The 22,168-nt window shown below is 40.7% G+C and overlaps 1 protein-coding gene across 2 annotated transcripts in view; it reads right to left on the bottom strand.

The window, feature by feature from the left end:
* The window catches only part of ANKFY1 (ankyrin repeat and FYVE domain containing 1), a 97,031-nt gene extending 78,436 nt beyond the window's left edge, over positions 1-18,595 (bottom strand). For both annotated transcript variants that reach the window (XR_005025129.2, XM_036887057.2), the window contains exon 1: positions 18,524-18,595. Coding sequence is in view for 1 of the 2 variants with exons in the window: in XM_036887057.2 (XP_036742952.2) it covers positions 18,524-18,533 (10 nt within the window). In the remaining variant the exon portion in view is untranslated. The remainder of the gene's footprint in view (positions 1-18,523) is intronic.
* Between the last annotated feature and the right edge of the window lie 3,573 nt (positions 18,596-22,168).

The following is a 22,168-nucleotide window of genomic DNA, read 5'->3' as shown; positions in this document are numbered from 1 at the left end:
GAGCCTCACTTGACTGGGTTGGAATCTCAGCTTGCCCATTCACTAGCTGTGTGACCTTGGCCAAGTTATTTACTCCTCTCTGCTTCAGTTTTCTCATGTGGAAAATGGGAATAGTAATAGTATCTCAGAGAGTGTGATGGAGTAATTGCATTAATATATGTTAAATCATTTTGAACAGTGTCTGGCTTAAAGGTTTACTACTACTTCTAATTTACCATGTGGCTAGTTTTCAGCTGTGGTTTCTTCTTGCTCTTCTTCCAACTTTCTCTTTGAAAAATTAGCCTAGGAATTTAAATAACAGATAAAACCTATAGTTTCACCACAAGAGCTATGCTAAATTTCAGAGAAGCATGTCAGCAGCCAACATTAAAATCTTACTATGTTTCTTTCTAAGTAATAGCCATCTGCTCCTCACCACTAGTCTGAGGTCAGACATTTTGATGAGCTTTCTTTATCAGTCTTAATTTAACCAAAAATGCTTGAGATAGAAAATCTGTATTCACTATAATAGCTGAAATAGATATCAAGACCTACCATGGAAAAAAGAGAGAGAGAGAGAGAGAGAAAAGAGAAAAGAAAAAGAAAAAATTAACTAGCAAGTCACGGAACAGTCAGAAAAGGAACCAACAGTGGTCCTTACGAGACTCTTCCTTCTAGGCCAGGAGTTGGCAAACTTTTTCTGTCAAAGACCAGTCAGTAAATATTTGAGGCTTTGAGGCTTTGTAAGCCATACAGGCAACTACTCAACTCTACCACTGCAATGCAAAAGCATAAATAATGAGCATGACTCTTCCCCCAAAAAATTTATTTATAGACACTGGGAATTTCATACAATTTTCACATGCCATGATATAGTCTTCCTTGAATTTTCTTCAACCATTAAAAAAAAAAAAATATATATATATATATATATATATACACACACACATACATACACCCACACACACACATATATATGAAATTCTTGGTTCATATTTGGCTGACAGGCCATAGTTTAAGCCCTGTTCTAAGTGATTTTTAAAGAATTAGTTACCAAAATGACGTCCAGAGCCAAATGAAAAAGAAAGCAGCTAGCCTGTTCCAAATGCCTGGAAGTCTATTACCCTCTCACTTCACCGTACCAGATCCTGTGCCACTTAGACAGCCTTGCATCTTTAAGGTATCCTTCTCCAGGCTCACCTCCTTACCCTAATAAACATGCTCTCAGTACCCATCCCAAATAAACTTTTCCACACTGTTACACTCTTGACTGTTGAGTCTATCCCACTCTTTTCCTCTCCACCACTTTCTGAGGTCATTACTCAATGCTTCCTTCCTTCCTTCCCTAATCTTTTGAAACTTGGTTTCTCTCCACATCACTCTAAATGATCTCAGTCAAAATGATAAAATCACCCCTCAATCACCTTTCCTTATCCTTCCAAGTCCTCAACCTCTCTGCAGTGTCTCTCAATCATCCCCTTCTTGAAATTCTCTCGTTTTTGGCTTCCTAACTCTGTACTCCAGGCTTTTTTCATTATCTTTCTTACAGATAACTTTCTTACAGTCTACTCTGACAACCTACTTTCTGAAAGGAAAGAGTCCCACAAGGCTGGGACCTAGAACTGAATTTTTTCTAAACTTATGTTCTTAAAAAAATTAAAAAACAAACTTACGTTCTTGAGTAGTCTCATGCACATTCATACTTTACTGTCATCTCTATGTAAATGGCTCCAAAGCTCTCTCAATAGCTCCAGCCAGGAGGATAACCCACTGATACTACAAACTCAACAAGCCCAAAATCAAAGTTAATATATTCCTCAAATTTCTCTTCCTACTTCCAATTGTAATTCAGATTTTTAAATATTACTGTATAGGGCGGAGGGAGCCAAGATGGCAGTGTGAGTAGAGCAGCGGAAATATCCTCCCAAAACCACATATATTTTTGAAAATACAGCAAATACAACTATTCCAAAGAGAGAGACCAGAAGACACAGGACAACAGCCAGACTACACCCACACCTGCGAGAACCCAGCGCCTCGCGGAGGGGGTAAGAAACAAGCCGCGGCCCGGCGGGGCCCGAGCGCCCCTCACCCCAGCTCCGGGCGGGATGAGAGGAGTAGGAGTGGGGAGGGAGAGGGAGCCCAGGACTGCTAAACACCCAGCCCTAGCCATACGCACCAGAGCACAGACACAGTGCGTGGGGTACTGGATACTAGGGAAACAGGACAGTAAGACCTGTGAGCAGGTCCCCGCAGCCGGCGCCCTTGGGACAAAGAAAAGCAAGTGCTTTTTGAAAGTCTTAAAGGGACAGGGACCCCACAGCTGGACGGAAGCATCCTGGGACACTTAGCCTAGCAACTGGGAATCCCGGGGAACTCTGGGAACCCTAGCCCCTGGGCAGCAGGGCAGCTCGGAGGTCCCTCACGGAGGTAAACAGCCTCCCGGTCGTTTCCCCTCCAACGTGGCTCCGCCACATCGGAGCAGTAGCCTGAGACAGGCCACGCCCATAGCAACCACGGAGCTTAACTCCACAGCAACCACTGAGCTAAACTCCATAGCAGCTGGGCAAGAATCAGAAGCCCCATCTGCGCACAGCTGCCCAGCACAAGCCGCTAGAGGTCGCTGTTCTCCCAGGAGAAGAAGGCCACAAACCAACAAGAAGGGATGTTCTCCCAGCCATCACTTGTGCCAGCTCCGCAAACTATCTCTATCGCCATGAAAAGGCAGAAGAATTTGATACAGACCAAAATCACAACCCCTGAGGAGATAGACCTAATCAGTCTTCCTGAAAAAGAATTCAAAATAAAAATCATAAACATTCTGACAGAGCAGCAGAGAAATATACAAGAGTTAAGAGATGACGTCCGGAGGGAGACTACAGAAGTGAAACAATCTCTGGAAGGATTTATAAGCAGAATGGATAAGATGCAAGAGGCCATTGACGGAATAGAAGCCAGAGAACAGGAACGCATAGAAGCTGATGCAGAGAGAGATAAAAGGATCTCCAGGAATGAAACAATATTACGAGAACTGTGTGACCAATTCAAAAGGAACAATATCCGCATTATACGGGTACCAGAAGAAGAAGAAGAGAGAAAAAGGGATAGAAAGTGTCTTTGAAGAAATAATTGCTGAGAACTTCCCCAAACTGGGGGAGGAAATAGTTGCTCAGACCATGGAAGCACAGAGAACTCCCAACAGAAGGGACCCAAAGAGGAAAACACCAAGATACATAATAATTTAAATGGCAAAGATCAAGGACAAGAACAGAGTATTAAAGGCAGCCAGAGAGAAAAAAAAGGTCACCTACAAAGGAAAACCCATCAGGCTATCATCAGACTTCTCAGCAGAAAACTTACAGGCCAGAAGAGAATGGCATGACATATTTAATGCAATGAAACAGAAGGGCCTTGAACCAAAGATACTGTATCCAGCACGATTCTCATTTAAATATGAAGGATGGATTAAACAATTCCCAGACAAGCAAAAGTTGAGGGAATTTGCCTCCGACAAACCATCTCCACAGGGTATTTTAGAGGAACTGCTCTAGATGGGACCACTCCTAAAAAGAGCACAGAACAAAACACCTAACATATGAAGAATGGAAGAGGAGGAATAAAAAGGGAGAGAAATAATATCAGACTGTGTTTATAATAGCTCGATAAGTGAGTTAAGTTAGACAGTAAGGTGGTAAAGAAGCTAACCTTGAACCTTTGGTAACCAGGAATCTAAAGCCTGCAATGGCAATAAGTACATATCTTTTAATAATCACCCTAAATGTAAATGGACTGAATGCACCAATCAAAAGACACAGAGTAACAGAATGGATAAAAAAGCAAGACCCATCTATATGCTGCTTACAAGAGACTCACCTCAAACCCAAAGACATACACAGATTAAAAGTCAAGGGATGGAAAAAGATATTTCATGCAAACAACAGAGAGAAAAAAGCGGGTGTTGCAATACTAGTATCAGACAAAATAGACTTCAAAACAAAGAAAGTAACAAGAGATAAAGGACACTACATAATGATAAAGGGCTCAATCCAACAAGAGGATATAACCATTATAAACATATATGCACCCAATATAGGAGCACCAATATATGTGAAACAAATACTAACAGAATTAAAGGAGGAAAAATGATGCAATGCATTCATTTTGGGAGACTTTAACACACTACTCACTCCAAAGGACAGATCCACCAGACAGAAAATAAGGGCACAGAGGCACTGAACAACACAGTAGAACAGATGGACCTAACAGACATCTATAGAACTCTACATCCAAAAGCAACAGGATACACATTCTTCTCAAGTGCACATGGAACATTCTCCAGAATAGACCACATACTAGGCCACAAAAAGAGCCTCAGTAAATTCCAAAAGATTGAAATCCTACCAACCAACTTTTCAGACCACAAAGGTATAAAACTAGAAATAACCTGTACAAAGAAAGCAAAAAGGCTCACAAACACATGGAGGCTTAACAACATGCTCCTAAATAATCAATGAATCAACGAACAAATTAAAATGGAGATCAAGCAATATATGGAAACAAATGAAAACAACAACACAAAGCCCCAACTTCTGTGCGATGCAGCAAAAGCAGTCTTAAGAGGAAAGTATAAAGCAATCCAGGCATATTTAAAGAAGGAAGAACAATCCCAAATGAATAGTCTAATGTCACAATTATCGAAATTGGAAAAAGAAGAACAAATGAGGCCTAAGGTCAGCAGACGGAGGGACATAATAAAGATCAGAGAAGAAATAAATAAAATAGAGAAGAATAAAACAATAGAAAAAAATCAATGAAACCAAGAGCTGGTTCTTCGAGAAAATAAACAAAATAGATAAGCCTCTAGCCAGACTTATTAAGAGAAAAAGAGAGTCAACACACATCAACAGAATCAGAAATGAGAAAGGAAAAATCACTACGGACACCACAGAAATACAAAGAATTATTAGAGAATACTATGAAAACCTATATGTTAACAAGCTGGAAAACCTAGGAGAAATGGACAACTTGATAGAAAAATACAACCTTCCAAGACTGATCAAGGAAGAAACAAAAAATCTAAACACACCAATTACCAGCAACGAAATTGAAGCGGTAATCAAAAAACTACCCAAGAGCAAAACCCCCGAGCCAGATGGATTTACCTCGGGATTTTATCAGACATACAGGGAAGACATAATACCCATTCTCTTTAAAGTTTTCCAAACAATAGAAGAGGAGAGAATACTCCCAGACTCATTCTATGAAGCCAACATCACCCTAATACCAAAACCAGGCAAAGACCCCACCAAAAAAGAAAACTACAGACCAATATCCCTGATGAACGTAGATGCAAAAATACTCAAACAAAATATTAGCAAACCGAATTCAAAAATACATCAAGAGGATCATACACCATGACCAAGTGAGTGGGATTCATCCCAGGGATGTAAGGATGGTACAACATTCGAAAATCCATCAACATCATCCACATCACAAAAAGAAGAACAAAAACCATATGATCATCTCCATAGATGCTGAAAAAGCATTCAACAAAATTCAACATCCATTCATGATAAAAACTCTCAACAAAATGGACACAGAAGGCAAGTACCTCAACATAATAAAGGCCATATACGATAAACCCACAGCTAACATCATATTGAACAGTGAGAGGCTGAAAGCTTTTCCTCTGAGATCGGGAACAAGACAGGGATGCCCACTCTCTCCACTGTTATTCAACATAGTACTGGAGGTCCTAGCCACGGCAGCTAGACAAAACAAAGAAATACAAGGAATCCAGACTGGTAAAGAAGAAGTCAAACTGTCACTATTTGCAGATGACATGATATTGTACATAAAAAACCCTAAAGACTCCACTCCAAAACTACTAGAATTGATATCAGAATTCAGCAAAGTTGCAGGATACAGAATTAACACACAGAAATCTGTGGCTTTCCTATACATTAACAATGAACTAATAGAAAGAGAAATCAGGAAAACAATTCCATTCACAATTGCATCAAAAAGAATAAAATACCTAGGAATAAACCTAACAAAGGAAGTGAAAGACCTATACACTGAAAACTACAAGACTCTCTTAAGAGAAATTAAAGAGGACACTAGCAAATGGAAACCCATCCCATGCTCGTGGCTAGGAAGAATTAATATCGTCAAAATGGCCATCCTGCCCAAAGCAATATACAGATTCAATGCAATCCCTATCAAATTACCAACAGCATTCTTCAATGAACTGGAACAAATAGTTCAAAAATTCATATGGAACCACCAAAGACCCCGAATAGCCAAAGCAATCCTGAGAAGGAAGAATAAAGTGGGGGATCTCGCTCCCCAACTTCAAGCTCTACTACAAAGCCACAGTAATCAAGACAATTTGGTACTGGCACAAGAACAGAGCCACAGACCAGTGGAACAGAATAGAGACTCCAAACATTAACGCAAACATATATGGCCAATTAATATACGATAAAGGAGCCATGGACATACAATGGGGAAATGACAGTCTCTTCAACAGATGGTGCTGGCAAAACTGGACAGCTACATGTAAGAGAATGAAACTGGATCACTGTCTAACCCCATACACAAAAGTAAATTCGAAATGGATCAAAGACCTGAACGTAAGTCATGAAACCATAAAACTCAGAAAAAAACATAGGCAAAAATCTCATGGACATAAACATGAGTGACTTCTTCATGAACATACCTCGCTGGGCAAGGGAAACAAAGGCAAAAATGAACAAGTGGGACTATATCAAGCTAAAAAGCTTCGGTACAGCAAAGGACACCATCAATAGAACAAAAAGGTATCCTACAGTATGGGAGAATAGATTCATAAATGACAGATCCGATAAAGGATTGACATCCAAAATATATAAAGAACTCACACACCTCAACAAACAGAAAGCAAATAATCCAATTAAAAAATGGGCAGAAGGTTATGAGCAGACAGTTCTCCAAAGAAGAAATTCAGATGGCCAACACACACATGAAAAGATGCTCCACATCGCTTGTCATCAGAGAAATGCAAATTAAAAGCACAATGAGATATCACCTCACACCAGTAAGGATCGCCACCACCCAAAAGACAAACAACAACAAATGTTGGCGAGGTTGTGGAGAAAGGGGAACCCTCCTACACTGCTGGTGGGAATGTAAATTAGTTCAACCATTGTGGAAAGCAGTATGGAGGTTCTTCAGAATGCTCGAAATAGAAATACCATTTGACCCAGGAATTTCACTTCTAGGAATTTACCCTAAGAATGGAGCACTCCAGTTTGAAAAAGACAGATGCACCCCTATATTTACCGCTGCACTATTTACAATAGCCAAGATATGGAAGCAACCTAAATGTCCATCAGTAGATGAATGGATAAAGAAGATGTGGTACATATACACAATGGAATATTACTCAGCCTTAAGAAAAAAACAGATCCTACCATTCGCAACAACATGGATGGAGCTAGAGGGTATTATGCTCAGTGAAATAAGCCAGGTGGAGAAAGAGAAGTACCAAATGATTTCACTCATATGTGGAGTATAAGAACAAAGGAAAACTGAAGGAACAAAACAGCAGCAGAATCACAGAACTCAAGAATGGACTAATAGTTACCAAAGGGAAAGGGACTGGGGAGGATGGGAGGGAAGGGAGGGATAAGGGTGGGGAAAAAGAAAGAGGGCATTACGACTAGCATGTATAGTGCATTGGGGGTACGGGGAGGGCTGTGAAACAGAGAAGACAAGTAGTGATTTTACAGCATCTTACTACGCAGATGGACAGTGACTTGTGAAGGGGTATGTGGGTGGGACTTGGTGAAGGGGGGAGCCTAGTAAACATAATGTTCTTCATGTAATTATAGATTAATGATACCAAAATAAAAAATATATATATTAATGTATAGTTGAGAAACAATACATAACTAGCTTCAGGTTTACATGTTTTGACAATTATATACATTTAAAAAATGCTCCGCAATAAGTGTAGTTACCATGTGTGACCACACAAAGTTATTACAGTATTACTGGACATAGTCCTTAATTGTTATCCAGATTGAAAGCTCTGGTTGTCTATGTTTAGGCTGTCATAATCCACTTAAATAGTATAATAAATATATAAAATACTGAGGGATAAATTTAACAAAAAATGTGCAAAACCTGCACACTGAAAACTATAAAACACTGCTGACAGAAATTAAAGACAACCTACATAAATGGAGATTTATACTATGTTCATGGATTAGAAGGCTCAATGTTGTTACAATTTGTTGTTAAAAATTGATCTATGATTGAACACTATCCCAATAAAAATTTTAGAAGATATTTTTGTAGAACTTAATAAAATAGTTTTAAAACTTGTATGAAATTGCAAAGCACCTAGAATAGCCAAAATAATTTGGGGAAAAAGATTAAGAAAGGTGTACCACTTAGATGACTTGATTTCAAGACTTGTTATAAAGTTACAGTAATTGGGACAATAACACATTGGCATCAAGATAAACATTCTGAGCAGTCAAACAGAGTATATAATCTAAAGTAAACCTACAGGTATACTGCCAGCCAGTCTGACAACAGTGTCAAGGCTCTTCAATGAGGAAAGAATAATGGAACTGGAACAATTGAGTATCCATAGAGCAAAAAGTGAACCCCAACTCTTACCCCACTATACACAAAAGTTAACTCAAAATGGATCATAGATCTAAATGTAAGAGTTAAAACTATAAAAATTATAGACTAAAACAGAAAAAAATCTGAGTGGCCTCAGATGAGGAAAAGATTTCTTAATCTGTAAAAATAATTTATTACAGAAGAATGTAAAAAAAAAGATGGATTATATTAGGAAAAAATGGTTAAATTGGACACTATCAGATTTTTTAAATCTTCTTCAAAACACACAAAATGAAGAGGCAAGCCACAGACAAAAAGATAGTATTTGCAAAACATATATCCAACATGAATATATGTAGAATTTATATCCAGACTATATTACAAACTTACAACTCAATAAGACAACCCAATAAAAAAGGGCAAAAAATTTGAACACTTCATCAAAGAAGATAAATGCAAGGCAAACAAACATATAAAAAAATGCACATCATTAGTCGCTGAGGAAATGCAAATTCAAATGACAATGAGATATCACTACACACCTACTAGAATGACTAAAATATTTTATTAAAGTGTTAGCAAAGATGTGGAGAACTGGAATCCTTGTACATTGCTAGTGGGGATGCAAAATGGCATAAATACTTTAGAAAACAGGTTAACAGTTTCTTATAAAGCTAAACATACAGTTGCCTTATAACCCAACAATTTTACTCCTAGGTATTTACCCAAGTTAAATGAAAACACATACCCTTAAAAACTGGAAACAACCCAAATGTCCAGTTGATAAGTGGGCACAAATTGTAGTATATAGGTAAGACTACTGATACATGAAACACAGTATCTCAAAAGCAAGATGCTAATGAAGCCAGACACAAAGACCACATGCTGCCTGACTCCCTATGAAATTTACAGAGAAAGCAAAACTACAGTGATAGAAAGCGGATGAGTAGTAGTTGGGGAATGGGATTAAATGCAAAGGAGTTCAAAGGAAATTTTTAAGATTACAGAAATATTCTACATCTTGATTGTGGTGGTGGTTACACTACTGTAAATATTTGCCAACTGACAAGTTAAAATTGGTGAATTTTTTTGTTTGTCATGTCACTATGCCTCAATAAAGCTAACAATTCCTTCTGAGATGGATCTTAACATCTCTCTCTTGAAACCACCATCATACCAACACTTCCTTGAGGGCTTAGCTTCATTCACAAATATAACCAGTCACTCTTCTCATCTTTCTCCTCTTCACTCTATTCTATACACACCATCATTAATCTTCCTAAAACACAGCTCAACTAACAACTTCAGCTGGTTCCCCACTATCTATAAAAGTATATGTTTCCTACTACAGCATACTGATTCCTCTAGAAGTTTCTTGGGGGCAGTAAATGTCTTATTTATGTTTGTATTTCATCAGCAGTACTTTAGACTGTGTGGCATGGTCTCTGAGCACTCAGAAACTGCACACAAATAGAGGAACTTGAGAAATCTTAAGATTTAATAGGTTGAATTACATGACAATGACTAGTGTAGTAGGCTGAAAAATGTCCCCCAAAATATCCATGCCCTAGTCTTTGGAATCTGTGAATGGTACCTTATATGGCAAAAAATGGGGGAGGGATCTCTATAGATGTGATTAAATTAAGAAGAGAGATGAGATGTTATCCTGGATCACAGGAGTAGAACCCAGAGTGCAATTGCATGTATTCTTGTAAGAAGGAGATTTCATACACAGGGGAAAATGCTGTATGAATACAGAAAAGAGAGATTTGAATATGCTGGCCTTGAAGAGTGGGGTGATGTGGCCACAAGCCAAGGAATGCCAGCAGCCACCAGAAGACAGCAGCAAGGAACAGATTTTGTCTTAGACGGAGATAATGGCCCCAAAGACACCTTAATTTCAGCCCAGTGATACCAATAATTTTAGACTTCTGGCCTCCAAAATCATGGAAGAATACATTTCTGTTGTTTTAACCCAGCCAGTTTGTGGAAATTTGTTACAGCAGGCATAGGAAACTAATACTCCTATCCATACTGTAAACACAAAATTCTGTACAATAAAAGATTTTAGGGCTTTAGCATCTTCTTGCTGGATTAGTGTCAACAACAAAGTTCCATAGAGTAAATAAAATATATAGTCTTTTGTAATATTTTGCAACAAAAGAAACAAGGATTATCTTTTTAATATCTCCTATAGAAGTTAATTCTTCATTATCTAAAATTCTAACCAACATATTTAAAGTAGTACAGCACTTAACAAATAAGATTTCACTTAGGATAAATGGATTCCCTAAAATTACACAATTAGCAGAATGACAAAGCCCATGCTTAACCCACTGCACCATGCTGCCTAATTTCAGCTCTAATGTCTAATGTCAGGACATCAAAGAAATGTTTATTAGTTAATTCAGGAATCCAGGAATTGAATGTGTTCTTTCCATTCCCCATCTTAAATGCAATTTCTAATTCCCTCTGCTTACTCTAATTCTAACCCACACTGTATTCATTAAGTCTTTGTAGATGAACAAAACCCTGATGTCTTGTTTCTCTACATTTCTATAGTTCTTGCATTCTAGTTCCAATTTTAGCAGTGAATTAGTGCTTTGCATAATTCTTTGATGACTGACTTTATCTCTATGTATCCTGCTTTAACTGTGTATAATTAAATAAAAGAAAAATTATTGTAAAAGCTATGATAACATCCTATTTTGAAAAATAAGTTTTGTTTCAAGCACATATTAGTGTCTTTCACATAACAGTATTTCATCAAAGTATCTTCTTCCCAGAAAATACTTCCTTGTTCACATCAGAATAGATAAGCTCCTCACTGGTGACGAATCACCACTACTATTACTTTTCTAAACATGTCATAGTGCAGATGGAATTCTTCTTTCCCTGGGGTCACTGAACATTCATTAATCAAGAATGTTAAATATAGGAAAATTATTTAATGGAGAGTAAGAAAGAAGTGGATATAATCACTGTTGAGAACTCAGGTTCACAACACACCCTAATGAAAAGGGGAAAGGAAGTGGGAAGCAGACAGCAATCCCATCTGGGGGAGAGTACAAAGGAATAGTAAGGGTCATAGATACCCTTGCCAGTCAGCACAACCTCCTGCTCCTCTCTCTTCTCTCCCCAACCACCCCCCTCACTCTCACTCTCTCTCTCTCTCTCTCTCTCTCTCTCTCTCTCTCACACACACACACACACACACACACAGATTTTGGGTGTTACTGAAGATAATGACAGTGCTAAATTGTATTCTGACTTTTCACCCTTTTACAAAATCTAGTAACTGTTGTAACTTGAATGCTTTGACAAAGTCCAAAAGCCATTTTTTAACCAAAGTTAGCTTTAAAAAAATCTTCTCCCTCCAGTTACAGATAAAACTTACTACCCAGGACTCTTAGGTAGAAAAAATTACCTTTCTATATATATGTACAAACTGTTTTATTTGTTTAAAAACCTGATTCACTAAAAGTGCATTTTATTCAATACTGACTCCATTTGAAAAAACTATTTTGTAGGATCTGTTGATTCAATGAAGACTGAAGCTGAGTGATGTGTAAATCTGGGTTTGTAAAAGCTTCCCAGGTGATTCTAATGTGCAAGGCTCTCTACGTTGAAAACCACTAGTCTAAACGAATGGAATTACTGGCAGACAGAAAAGAATGTATGTGAGAGATTGATTGATTGATTGATTGATTGATTGATTGATTGATTCATTCATTCATTCATTCATTTATTGAGAGCTTCATAGGATCCACAGGATTTGGTGACTGACTGCAGAGTTTGGGGGAAGTCAGGGATGACTTTCAGGTTACTGATATGACAGTGTGGCTGGACAGTGGGTGCCATTAACCACTGACGCAAAAGAGAAAGTATAACTATGAAGCACACAATATGAATGCTTTTCTGAGAAACTCTGCCCTCCCCTCTGTATTACACAAGTTCTATCAAGGCTGAGAGTGTGTGTTGCTCACTTCATCATCCCTAGCATAGTAGCTTACACCTCATAGAAATATTTTCCTCAATGCAATTCAACTCTGTTAAGTCTTGCTTCAAATCAGTGATGTGACTTACACATCTTTCAACTTCACTCTGTACAGCACTGATCCTAGGACTGACTCCATAGGAGTTATGAAAAAAATATTAGCTAACTAGCTTATTTTCACCCAAACACCAGTCTGACTGGAAATGCTTCCAACTGCCCAAAGATAACCACCTTTAGGTACACCAGGCATGGTAAAGTATGTCCAAAACTGAGGTCAGGATATTTGTTCTCAAATCTGGTCCTCCTCTTCTGTTAACAGCCCAGCCATTTTCTGAGTCATCAGACCTAAAACCCTTGAGTCCTCTTTGACATCTTGTCAACATGCAAACAGGTTTCCAAAGTCCTTGACCCTTATAACTTCTATAGTTTCTCTCACATCAGTCCTCACCAGGTCCAATGCCCCCGACCAAGGGACTCATCACCAATTACTAAAGCCTCCTCTCCAGTCTCCCTTCCTCCCAAATCCATAATAACTGTATGGTTGCCATACTGTAGCCATTTCCACATGCCTCAGACAATTCTGTTATGTCACTACCCTCGCTGACACCTCTTGATAGCCTCACTTGATGGCCCACCGAATAAAATCCAAATGCTTAACCAATCCCTTCATAATCAGGCCCTTAACTTACTTTTCCAACCTCATATCCCACTATTCCTTCCACTGAGTAGAGTGACCTCTTCCCATTTCCATCTTCCCATGCTCAAAAGAGGCCTGTTTTCCAAAGCCCAGCTCACAGCAAAGGCATTTTTCCCTAACCCCCCAAAACATACTCCACACCACTTCCCTAAAAAATCTCTTTCTATTCTGAATTTTCAAAGTAAATCCTAAGCATTTTTCACCTTCCACCTTACAATACAGCTTCTTATACACATGCTTTTCATCTCCCGTCCTGGACTGTGGCGTGTCCTGTTAATAGGCTTAGGTCTGGCTATTCTTTTTAAACCAGCCACCACTTCTCTCTCCACCTCTGCTCCATGCTCATCCCATGATCCACCCTATAGTGCCTTACTAGGTGGAGTTCAATAAATACCACAGGTCCTTGGCCTCTCAGATTCAGGACATACAGCAATTCCTCATTTTGTTGGGCATGAAGGTAAATCATGATGTCTCAACTACAACAACTTGACCCCAGTGGCTGAACCCTCATATCTTGGCCTCATTCAGTAACTCTCCTCTGGCATGCCCAGTCACTGCAGTGAATGGATAAACCAGACGATATGTAATTATCAATGGCCTGGGACAGACATTGGTTGAATGAGTAAAATAATAAATGAAGAAATAAATTTCAAAACTGGAAAAAAAGGCAGGTTTCTTCCTTCCCTATTTCTACCAGCCTATACCGATTAAGCATTTCCTGGGACAGTGCTGTCCAAGAGCACTTTCTGGAATGATGCAAGTTTCCTATTTATCTGTGCTGTCTGCTAGTATGGGAGTCACCAAGCACACAGCTATTAAGCACTTGGAATTGGGCTAGTGTGACTAAGGGACTGAATTTTTAATTTTACCTAATTTTAATTAAATGTAAGTAGCCATGTGTGGCTACTGGCTATTGTACTGGCCAGTGATTGTCCAGAATATGGACTGTCTTCCCCTTATTACTTGAGTTGTTGTCAAAAGTATTTTCCTGACCAAGTTCCAGTAAGCTAAAAAAGGCCATGATCAATTTTGTTTAATAAACCATTTACATTTTTTCTAATTTTCTCTTTAATTTTACTTTGGAAGGGAAGGGGAGAGTGGTTTAAGAGGAGGCTAATAGAAAGAGTGTATGCTAGGGTCAAAACATCAGGCACTATGCTAAAAGCCTTCGTGCACAATTCCTTTGGTCCTCAAAGCCACCTTTGAGATAGAGATTATCGGTCTTTTAAACCTGAGGAAACTGAGACTGAGAACAATTAATTGGCTTGCTATTGATCACAGCTTAAGTAAAACTAGGATTCAAATCCACATCTGACTGCAGAGACTGAGCTCTTAAAGCATTACACTTTAATCGCTAAGGCTAAAAAGGGGCTGGATGAAAAGTAGGTTAGGTAGCTCCCAACAGACTGATATTATTATTCTGGGCACATTAAAAGCTAGAACAGCCAGCTTACCTGACAAGAGACTAAGAATGTATCCAGGCAACTTCTTTTAATGTCTGAAATGATGCTCAATAAATTCACCCATTCCTTCAACAACAGTCATGATTCTAAGTTGGGAGATACAGCAGTGAAAGTCTCTACCCTCATGAGGTTTATATTCCAGCAAGGAAATTAAAAATAAAAAATTAGAGAAGGTCTCAAAAGAGGTGAGAACTGACCAGACACCTGAATAAAAGTCAGCTGTGCACAGAGAAGACAAGTAGTGATTCTATAGCATCTTACTACACTGATGGACAGTGACTGTAATGGGGTATGTGGTGGGGACTTGATAATGGGGGGAATCTAAGTAACCACAATGTTGCTCATGTAAGTGTATATTAATGATACCAAAATAAATTTTTTAAAAAAGTCAGCTGTGCAGCCCAGTTTGAAAAAGACAGATGTACCCCTATGTTTATCACAGCACTATTTAAATAGCCAAGAAATGGAAGCAACCTAAGTGTCGATCAATAGATGAATGGATAAAGAAGATGTGGTACATATACACAATGGAATATTATTCAGCCATAAGGAGAAAACAAATCCTACCACTTGCAAAAACATGAATGGAGCTAGAGGGTATTATGCTCAGTGAAATAAGCCAGGTGGAGAAAGACAAGTACCAAATGATTTCACTCATATGTGGAGTATAAGAACAAAGGAAAAACTGAAGGAACAAAAAAAACAGCAGCAGAACCACAGAACCCAAGAATGGACTAACAGTTACCAAAGGGAAAGGGTCTGGGAAGGATGGGTGGGAAGGAAGGGATAAGGGCGGGGAAGAAGAAAGGGGGCCTTACGATTAGCAGGTATAATTTGTGTGTGGGGGGGCACAGGGAGGGCTGTGAAACAGAGAAGACAAGTAGTGATTTTACAGCATCTTACTATGCTGATGGACAGTGACTAATGGGGTATGTTGGGGGGACTTGGTGAAGGGGGGAAATCTAGTAGACATAATGTTCCTCATGTAATTATAGATTAATGATACCAAAATTAAAAAAAAAAAAAAGTAAGCTGTGCAGAGAAATGGAGGAAGATTATTCCAGGCCAAGGAAACTGCAAGGACAAAGAGGTAGAGGGAGAAGAATGCTGGGAATGTACAAAGAACAGTAAGGAAGTTAGTGTGATAACAGCCGAGTGAATGAGAAGTAGGAAATAAGATTGTGTACTTAACCAGGGGCCGGACCCTGTTGGCACTTGAAGGTCATTGGAAGACTTTAGAATATACTTTAAGATCATGGAGAGTCATGGCAGTGTAAAGGAGGTGTAGAGTTGTAGTGAAAAGACTAGGAAAGACATGATCTATGTTTTAAAGGGAACATTGGAAGCTATAAAAATAGGGCTGTAGGGAAGTAAAGTCAAGGAGAAAAAGTAAAAGCAGGAAAAGCATGAAGCAGGAACATTTTTGAGTTGATGAAGGAAGCTTAGATTAGTAAGCAGCTGCAAAAAGGTAGAGTGGAAATGGAAACTAATTTTAGGACAGACTTTAGCTAAATACCCATGGATGGATGGAAGGAAATGTTGGTTTTTAAACAAGTCACATTAAAAAACTACTGTACACTAAGTCTCTCCAGGTTCTATTTACTATTCCTTGGTGCTATATCCCACATGCTTATACTCATTACCAGCAAATAAAAATGATTATCAGGAAGTTCCCATACAGAGTACTTACAGATAATCCAACTGCTACATGACACAAATGTTTGCTATTTGTTTATATTTAAATGAGTATCTCAGAACAAGTATTCCAGCTCTGACAAATTCTGATTAAAGTACAAGCAGCATTAAACAAATTAACACCCCACAAAGTTTTCTGGCTAATCGTGCCTTCCTTTGCATAACAACCATCTTCAATTTAAGGAGCTCACAGGGGCTGAATGAACCACTCAATTCTTCCTAGTCAAAGTTCACATTATCTCCAAAAAGCTTAAATTAGAACACAGATCAGGAAATTGGACATATAAAAAAGGTTAAAAAATGAAAACAAAAACTGTCAAGCCATAACCTCATGCCTGTGCTTACCTATCTACCCTTCCTTGCCAATTTAACCCTGAAGGTATGTTTTATTTGTTTAATATGCATGCTCCACTGGCTAAATGTCTCTTAAGGCAATCCTAATACATATTTCAAGGCAGGCGACAGATCAGTATACTCAGCCTGTATGAGCTCCTCATGGCGGGACCTGACTGCAGAGCACAGCAGATACTCAGTAAAACTGTAGAAATGAAAATCTAGCTGCCCTCTACAACTTCAACCTTGGTAATATATTCCCCAAACATTCCTCAACTTCTCTTCCTCCTAGTGAAAAAGAGCTGGACTACCCGACGACCACACATACGGCCTTCTTGAACATTTCCTACCCAACCTCACTGCTCCGAGCAACAAGATCATTTCACTGGCTGCAGGCTATGCTCAACAATATTAAACGACATTCTTTGATTTACCCAAAAATTAGCTTCATAAGATGCCTTAGCTTTCTTTCTGTTCCTTTTATTCCTCCTTGCTTTCATTCAATATTCACCTGATGTTCTCCCCTCTAGGGGAGTGTAACACGGTTAAAATAAAATTTTAAAAAGGAGGCAAAGACAAAAACTGGATGCCAGTCCCAGCTATCTCTGTAACTTTGGCCCCAATCCCTTTACCTATAAAGTGCAAATAATGCACATGACAGGACTTCTTCACAATGCTGCTCTGAAATCTAATCCAAATGAGAAATGCCTGCAAATTGTCACAGGCCACCCAAATTTAAGATCCAAGTAAATATAGGTTCAGACAAACCTCAGCTCAAAACCAATAGTCATTGGTCATAACCAGCACACTGCAGTCACTCAATAAACATTAAGTCAAATAAGGAGTATTTTCCTGCAAAAATGGAATGACTAGGAGAAGCACATTGGCCAGGTCTGGCAGGTAATTCCCCATCTCTGGGTCCACTTTCCCCACAGTTATACAATAAGGCTTTAACGATGACGGACTCTAATATTGCTACATTAACACAGGCAGAACCTGAGATGTCAAATTGCCTTTACCTGCAGTATCAGAAAGGGCACACCAAAGAAGAGCGTACGAACTGGACTGAGAGGCAAAGGAGCAGAGAGAGGTCTGGTTTAGCACATCTCCTACGAGCAGTGTGACCTTGGCCAACTCCCTTACCAGGCAAACCCCCCTCCTTCTGACATATCTTTAAAACCTGGGGAAAGACTCCCAGCCGGCCCAAATCCCGGGACTGCTGGGGGGGCCAGAGACACAGCTTGAGGCCGTTTGGCGCGTTGGCCCTGTTACAGCCAGTTACAGCCCTGGCCTCCCCCAATCCCTCACCCGGAGGAGTCCCCAGCTCTTCCGCAGGCGAGGGATGTACCCCTTCCGGATGCGGGACGAGGCCGGACAGCAGTTTCGATTTCCTAAGAAGGGTTACTTCCCCTGCCGTCCTGGCACCGCCGGGTGTCAATGGAGCCTCCCCGGCCGCCCTCGGGATTCCTGTGGCTGCACCGAGTCCCCGCACGGGACCTCCCGACCCGGCTCCTCCGCCAGCCCAGGTTCCAGGGGGTCGGGGACGCCAGAGGGGCGTTGCCATAGGAATAGCGCTCCAGACCCTCGACCGAGGCGCCCGGGAGGGACTGCAGCAGAATGCTCGCGACACCCGCTGTGCCCAGGGGACCACGCCCGGCCGTTCCTTCTCAGGGCTACTTCGCCCAGCCAGCAGCGCCCCCACAGCTCCGAGCCTTCCCGCGCGGTTTAACCAAAACCTACCTTCCGCCATGTCGGACCCGTCCCTGCCTTCAGCCTCGCGAGAAGTGCGCCGCTCAGCGGGGGTGCCGTATAACAAGAGTCCCCAAATCTCGCGAGAGTCATGGGAGACCTGGCAAAGGGAGGAGTTGAGACTAGGAAAGAGCTGTGAATGAAAGTGGAGGGAGAAGCTGGGTGGCCAGACGAGGAATCGAGAGCCTGTCTCTCTTCACCTAGTGCTTTCGAGGCTCGGGACTTACTAAGCACTGACTGGGAGCTGTCATATTCCATGCCCTAGGGAGGGCGCCGAAAAGGCTGGACACAGAGTGCCAAGACTATTCCTTGGAAAAACTTGGCCGTGAGAGGGTCCAGAAATGGGTTTTGTTGGTCTTTAGGTTTGTTTGTAAAGATGTAAGAGAGAAAAGAGCCAAAGACTAACGAAGGTTCAGGGTCCCTGGGGAAATGGGATGCCCTGCAAACGAATTTAAAAGGAATTCAGGAGAAAGGATTAACCTTAGACTGGAGGCAGGTCACTGGTTACTAAAATAATAGGGAACAAGAAAATGCATACAGGCAGATGTGAAGGGACAAAGAGATACCAGGGAGGTCACTTGAAGACGTCAGTTTTATGGTTGAAGTTCGTAGGCAAGAGGACAGGAATGGAGAAAACTCGGGAGAGGAATCTTAAATTGGAAGGCCTAGTTTCAAGTGTCTCCTATATATGTGGACATGTGGATAGTGTTCCCCCTATCTATCCATAACCCACCCCTGCTTTTTTTTTTTCCAGCAGAAATCAGCTACCTGATCACAGCAGCAGAGAATATAGATTATAGCATTAGTTCAGGGATTAGGATTTATTGTCAAAAGGTGACTGAGAGCAGTGTGAGAATAGAGTTCAGGTGCAGACTGGGTAGAGGCTTACAGGAGTCATGGACCTATAATACTGACAACCAGTGCAATATGAACAAAGTTGTGAGAGCCTGGTGGTAGGGGTGGCAAACTGAAGTTCTTAAATTATGATAGCAGTAGATGATGATAAAGTCCCGGACAAGGCCATGGAATATACATCTCAAGTAGCATGAGAAGCTAAAAAAATTAGATGCTGGAACTGGGAGGTAGGGAAGGAAGGAGACCATAAGCCAGGTGCTAAAATCTTAGGCAATATGGAGGTAATAGCAAAAAAAGAGGGCTAAAGAGTAACATAAGTGAATGGTGTAAGGCCTTTCAAGAACAATTTTTAATTAAAGGAGAGTCAAAAGGATGCTGATTGTATTCACTCCTAGAACCACTAACAGTTAAGGATTGCAGGGGAAGTGCTGGCCTTGGAGAAGAGCCAGAGTAAGAGCAGATAGGTTTAAGGATCTGCGAACAGGATGAGGATGTCAGACCCGAAAAGTTGGGGGGGGGGGATTTAAAGTTGGAACCGTTTAGGTGCTGCCAAGGTTAAGCATTAGTGGGTTGTGAGGTGGAGGGGAGAAGGACCTTGGAGTTTACATCATGGAACATAGGGTCATGGGATTCAAATTTTGAGGGAGGTAGGAATTCTGGCAGAGGGACACATGGGAGAGGGTACCGAAAACGTGTGAGAACAATAATATGCTCAGGGGGAATGATGTTCTGGTCATAGTGGGAGATGACAGAGGTGAAGGAGGTATCCGCAGGGAGTTGCTTAGTGCTTAGAGGAGCTACAGTGGGCAACAGCAATAGACTGAGGGCAGGGGAGTCCTTGGCCAGGTTCAGTGAAGAAGCCATTAGCTCAGTGCTTCCCTGTCAATAATGGTTTATAGGTATGCCGAATGGCGAGCCCTTGGGCCATCAGGGTGGCCAGGTAAGCCAGCCTCTTCTGGTCTGACCACAAGCAACCTTAAAAAAGTACCCTACAAACATTTTCTGGGACAGAACATAGAGATTACATTAAAATGGTTGGGAAATACTGCTAGAGCAGATGGCAGGCTTTGCATCCTATGACATCTTTGCCTCACCAGCACCGCCTACCCTCTGGCATACAGTAGGTGCTCAAAATGCTTGATTAGTTGGTACCACTGTGAGCTACACCGCAAGTCAGAACTGTGTTTAAGTTTGGCTTTGCAACTGATTTGCCGTGTTGACTATGGGCAAGTTGCTGCAAGCTTTACACTGCCATCTCACACTCTCCATCTGTTTCAAGAGATTTGGACTAGAACCCGTGGTTCTTAATGATCTCAGGGGTCATGACCTCCTTTGAGAAGTTGATAAAAACCAGGGACCCTCTCCCTTCCAGCAGCATACATGCAGAATAAAACACACGTCCCCTTTGTTTGCTTGGACTAGAAGCCCACAAACAAGAACTTACCTCTATGGATTTAATTAACTCAAGGGCTTGACTAAATCCTCATTACAACCTACCTCCAAGAAGCTATCAGAAGTGAAAGTGCTCCTCTTAGAAAATGCTTCCGTAACCCTATTTCTGGGCCCTTGTCTGAGTGGACTCTTACTGGCTTGCAACCCCTGAGGTACAGAAGACTGTTTAATAAAGACTGTGGAATAAGGAATCTAATTCTCAGTCAACTACCACACCCAACAGACTGGGATGGAACTACATTAAATATGACCTAAGATACTGACATTTTAAGAAATCTGAGCACTAGAATGTGGTTCACTTTAGACCTAATTCAGGTTTTGCTGTTAGATTATGAGGAATTTAGCATGGAGTTGCCTGGGACAGGGAACATTAAGTGCAGGGAGGATTAACTGACGTCTGCCTTATGACAGGGGAACAAGACTCCTGAGGACGCAGTGCCACCTCACAGTAGAGATGCAATGGAGGGAATCAGTAGACTGGTAGTGCAGTGAACTGGGTTCAAGTACCAGCCTCAACACATCACTATGTGACCTTGGGAAAAATGGTCCTGAAGGAAGGGTTAATGACGCCCGGGACAGAGAAGGCTGTGAACTCAGTGCTGGCTGTCAAACTTCCTTGCTCTACAATCTTGACAGATGAATCTGTACCTGTTTTCCTCATGGGGAATTACTTGGAGGATCCTACTCTTAAAATAATTTCACTAAATCCTTTATGAAACACACCCACCACAAGCCTGCCACAAAGTAGAGGCTCAGTAAGTAGGAACTTGATTTCTGCTCGTTTGGAATAAACAAGATGCCGCTGTGAACACCCAAGTGCTGTTATTTATTCCTCATGGACCCTGCTGCAAAGGTGGGGGGAAGCACTGTGGCTGACTTTATGTGTAGCGCCTCTATGTGTCTAGCTGCCTTTTGTGAAACCCTTTTTCCTTCTACAGTTTATTCCACCTATGCAAGTGAATAGGATTCAAAATTCTTTAAATTTCACTGCAGTTCAGCGTGGCATGTTGACTCAAGCCAAAAAGCCTTATTGTACGTACCTTGGCATGCCATCAGGTTACACACATCTGAAAACTGACCAACCAAAAATAACCTTATCCTGGAAATAATTTGCTCTGCAAACTGAATCCTGTTGGGGTTTGCAGTCCTCCAGAAAATGAAACACTTTAATTTGAAAAGATTATCAGCCCCATCTTTATGAGGGAGGGGGAAATCAACAGGCCCTTCCTCAAAGACTAGAGCCTTGCATACACTACAAGCCTGTTTATTTGCATGTGAAGCAAAACTTTTTTGCTATATACCTTGAATAGATGATTACGCACAAAACTG

This window comes from Manis pentadactyla, chromosome 4 (genome assembly GCF_030020395.1).
Source record: "Manis pentadactyla isolate mManPen7 chromosome 4, mManPen7.hap1, whole genome shotgun sequence".
Taxonomy (NCBI): domain Eukaryota; kingdom Metazoa; phylum Chordata; class Mammalia; order Pholidota; family Manidae; genus Manis; species Manis pentadactyla.
This window is presented reverse-complemented; position numbering and strand designations above follow the sequence as displayed.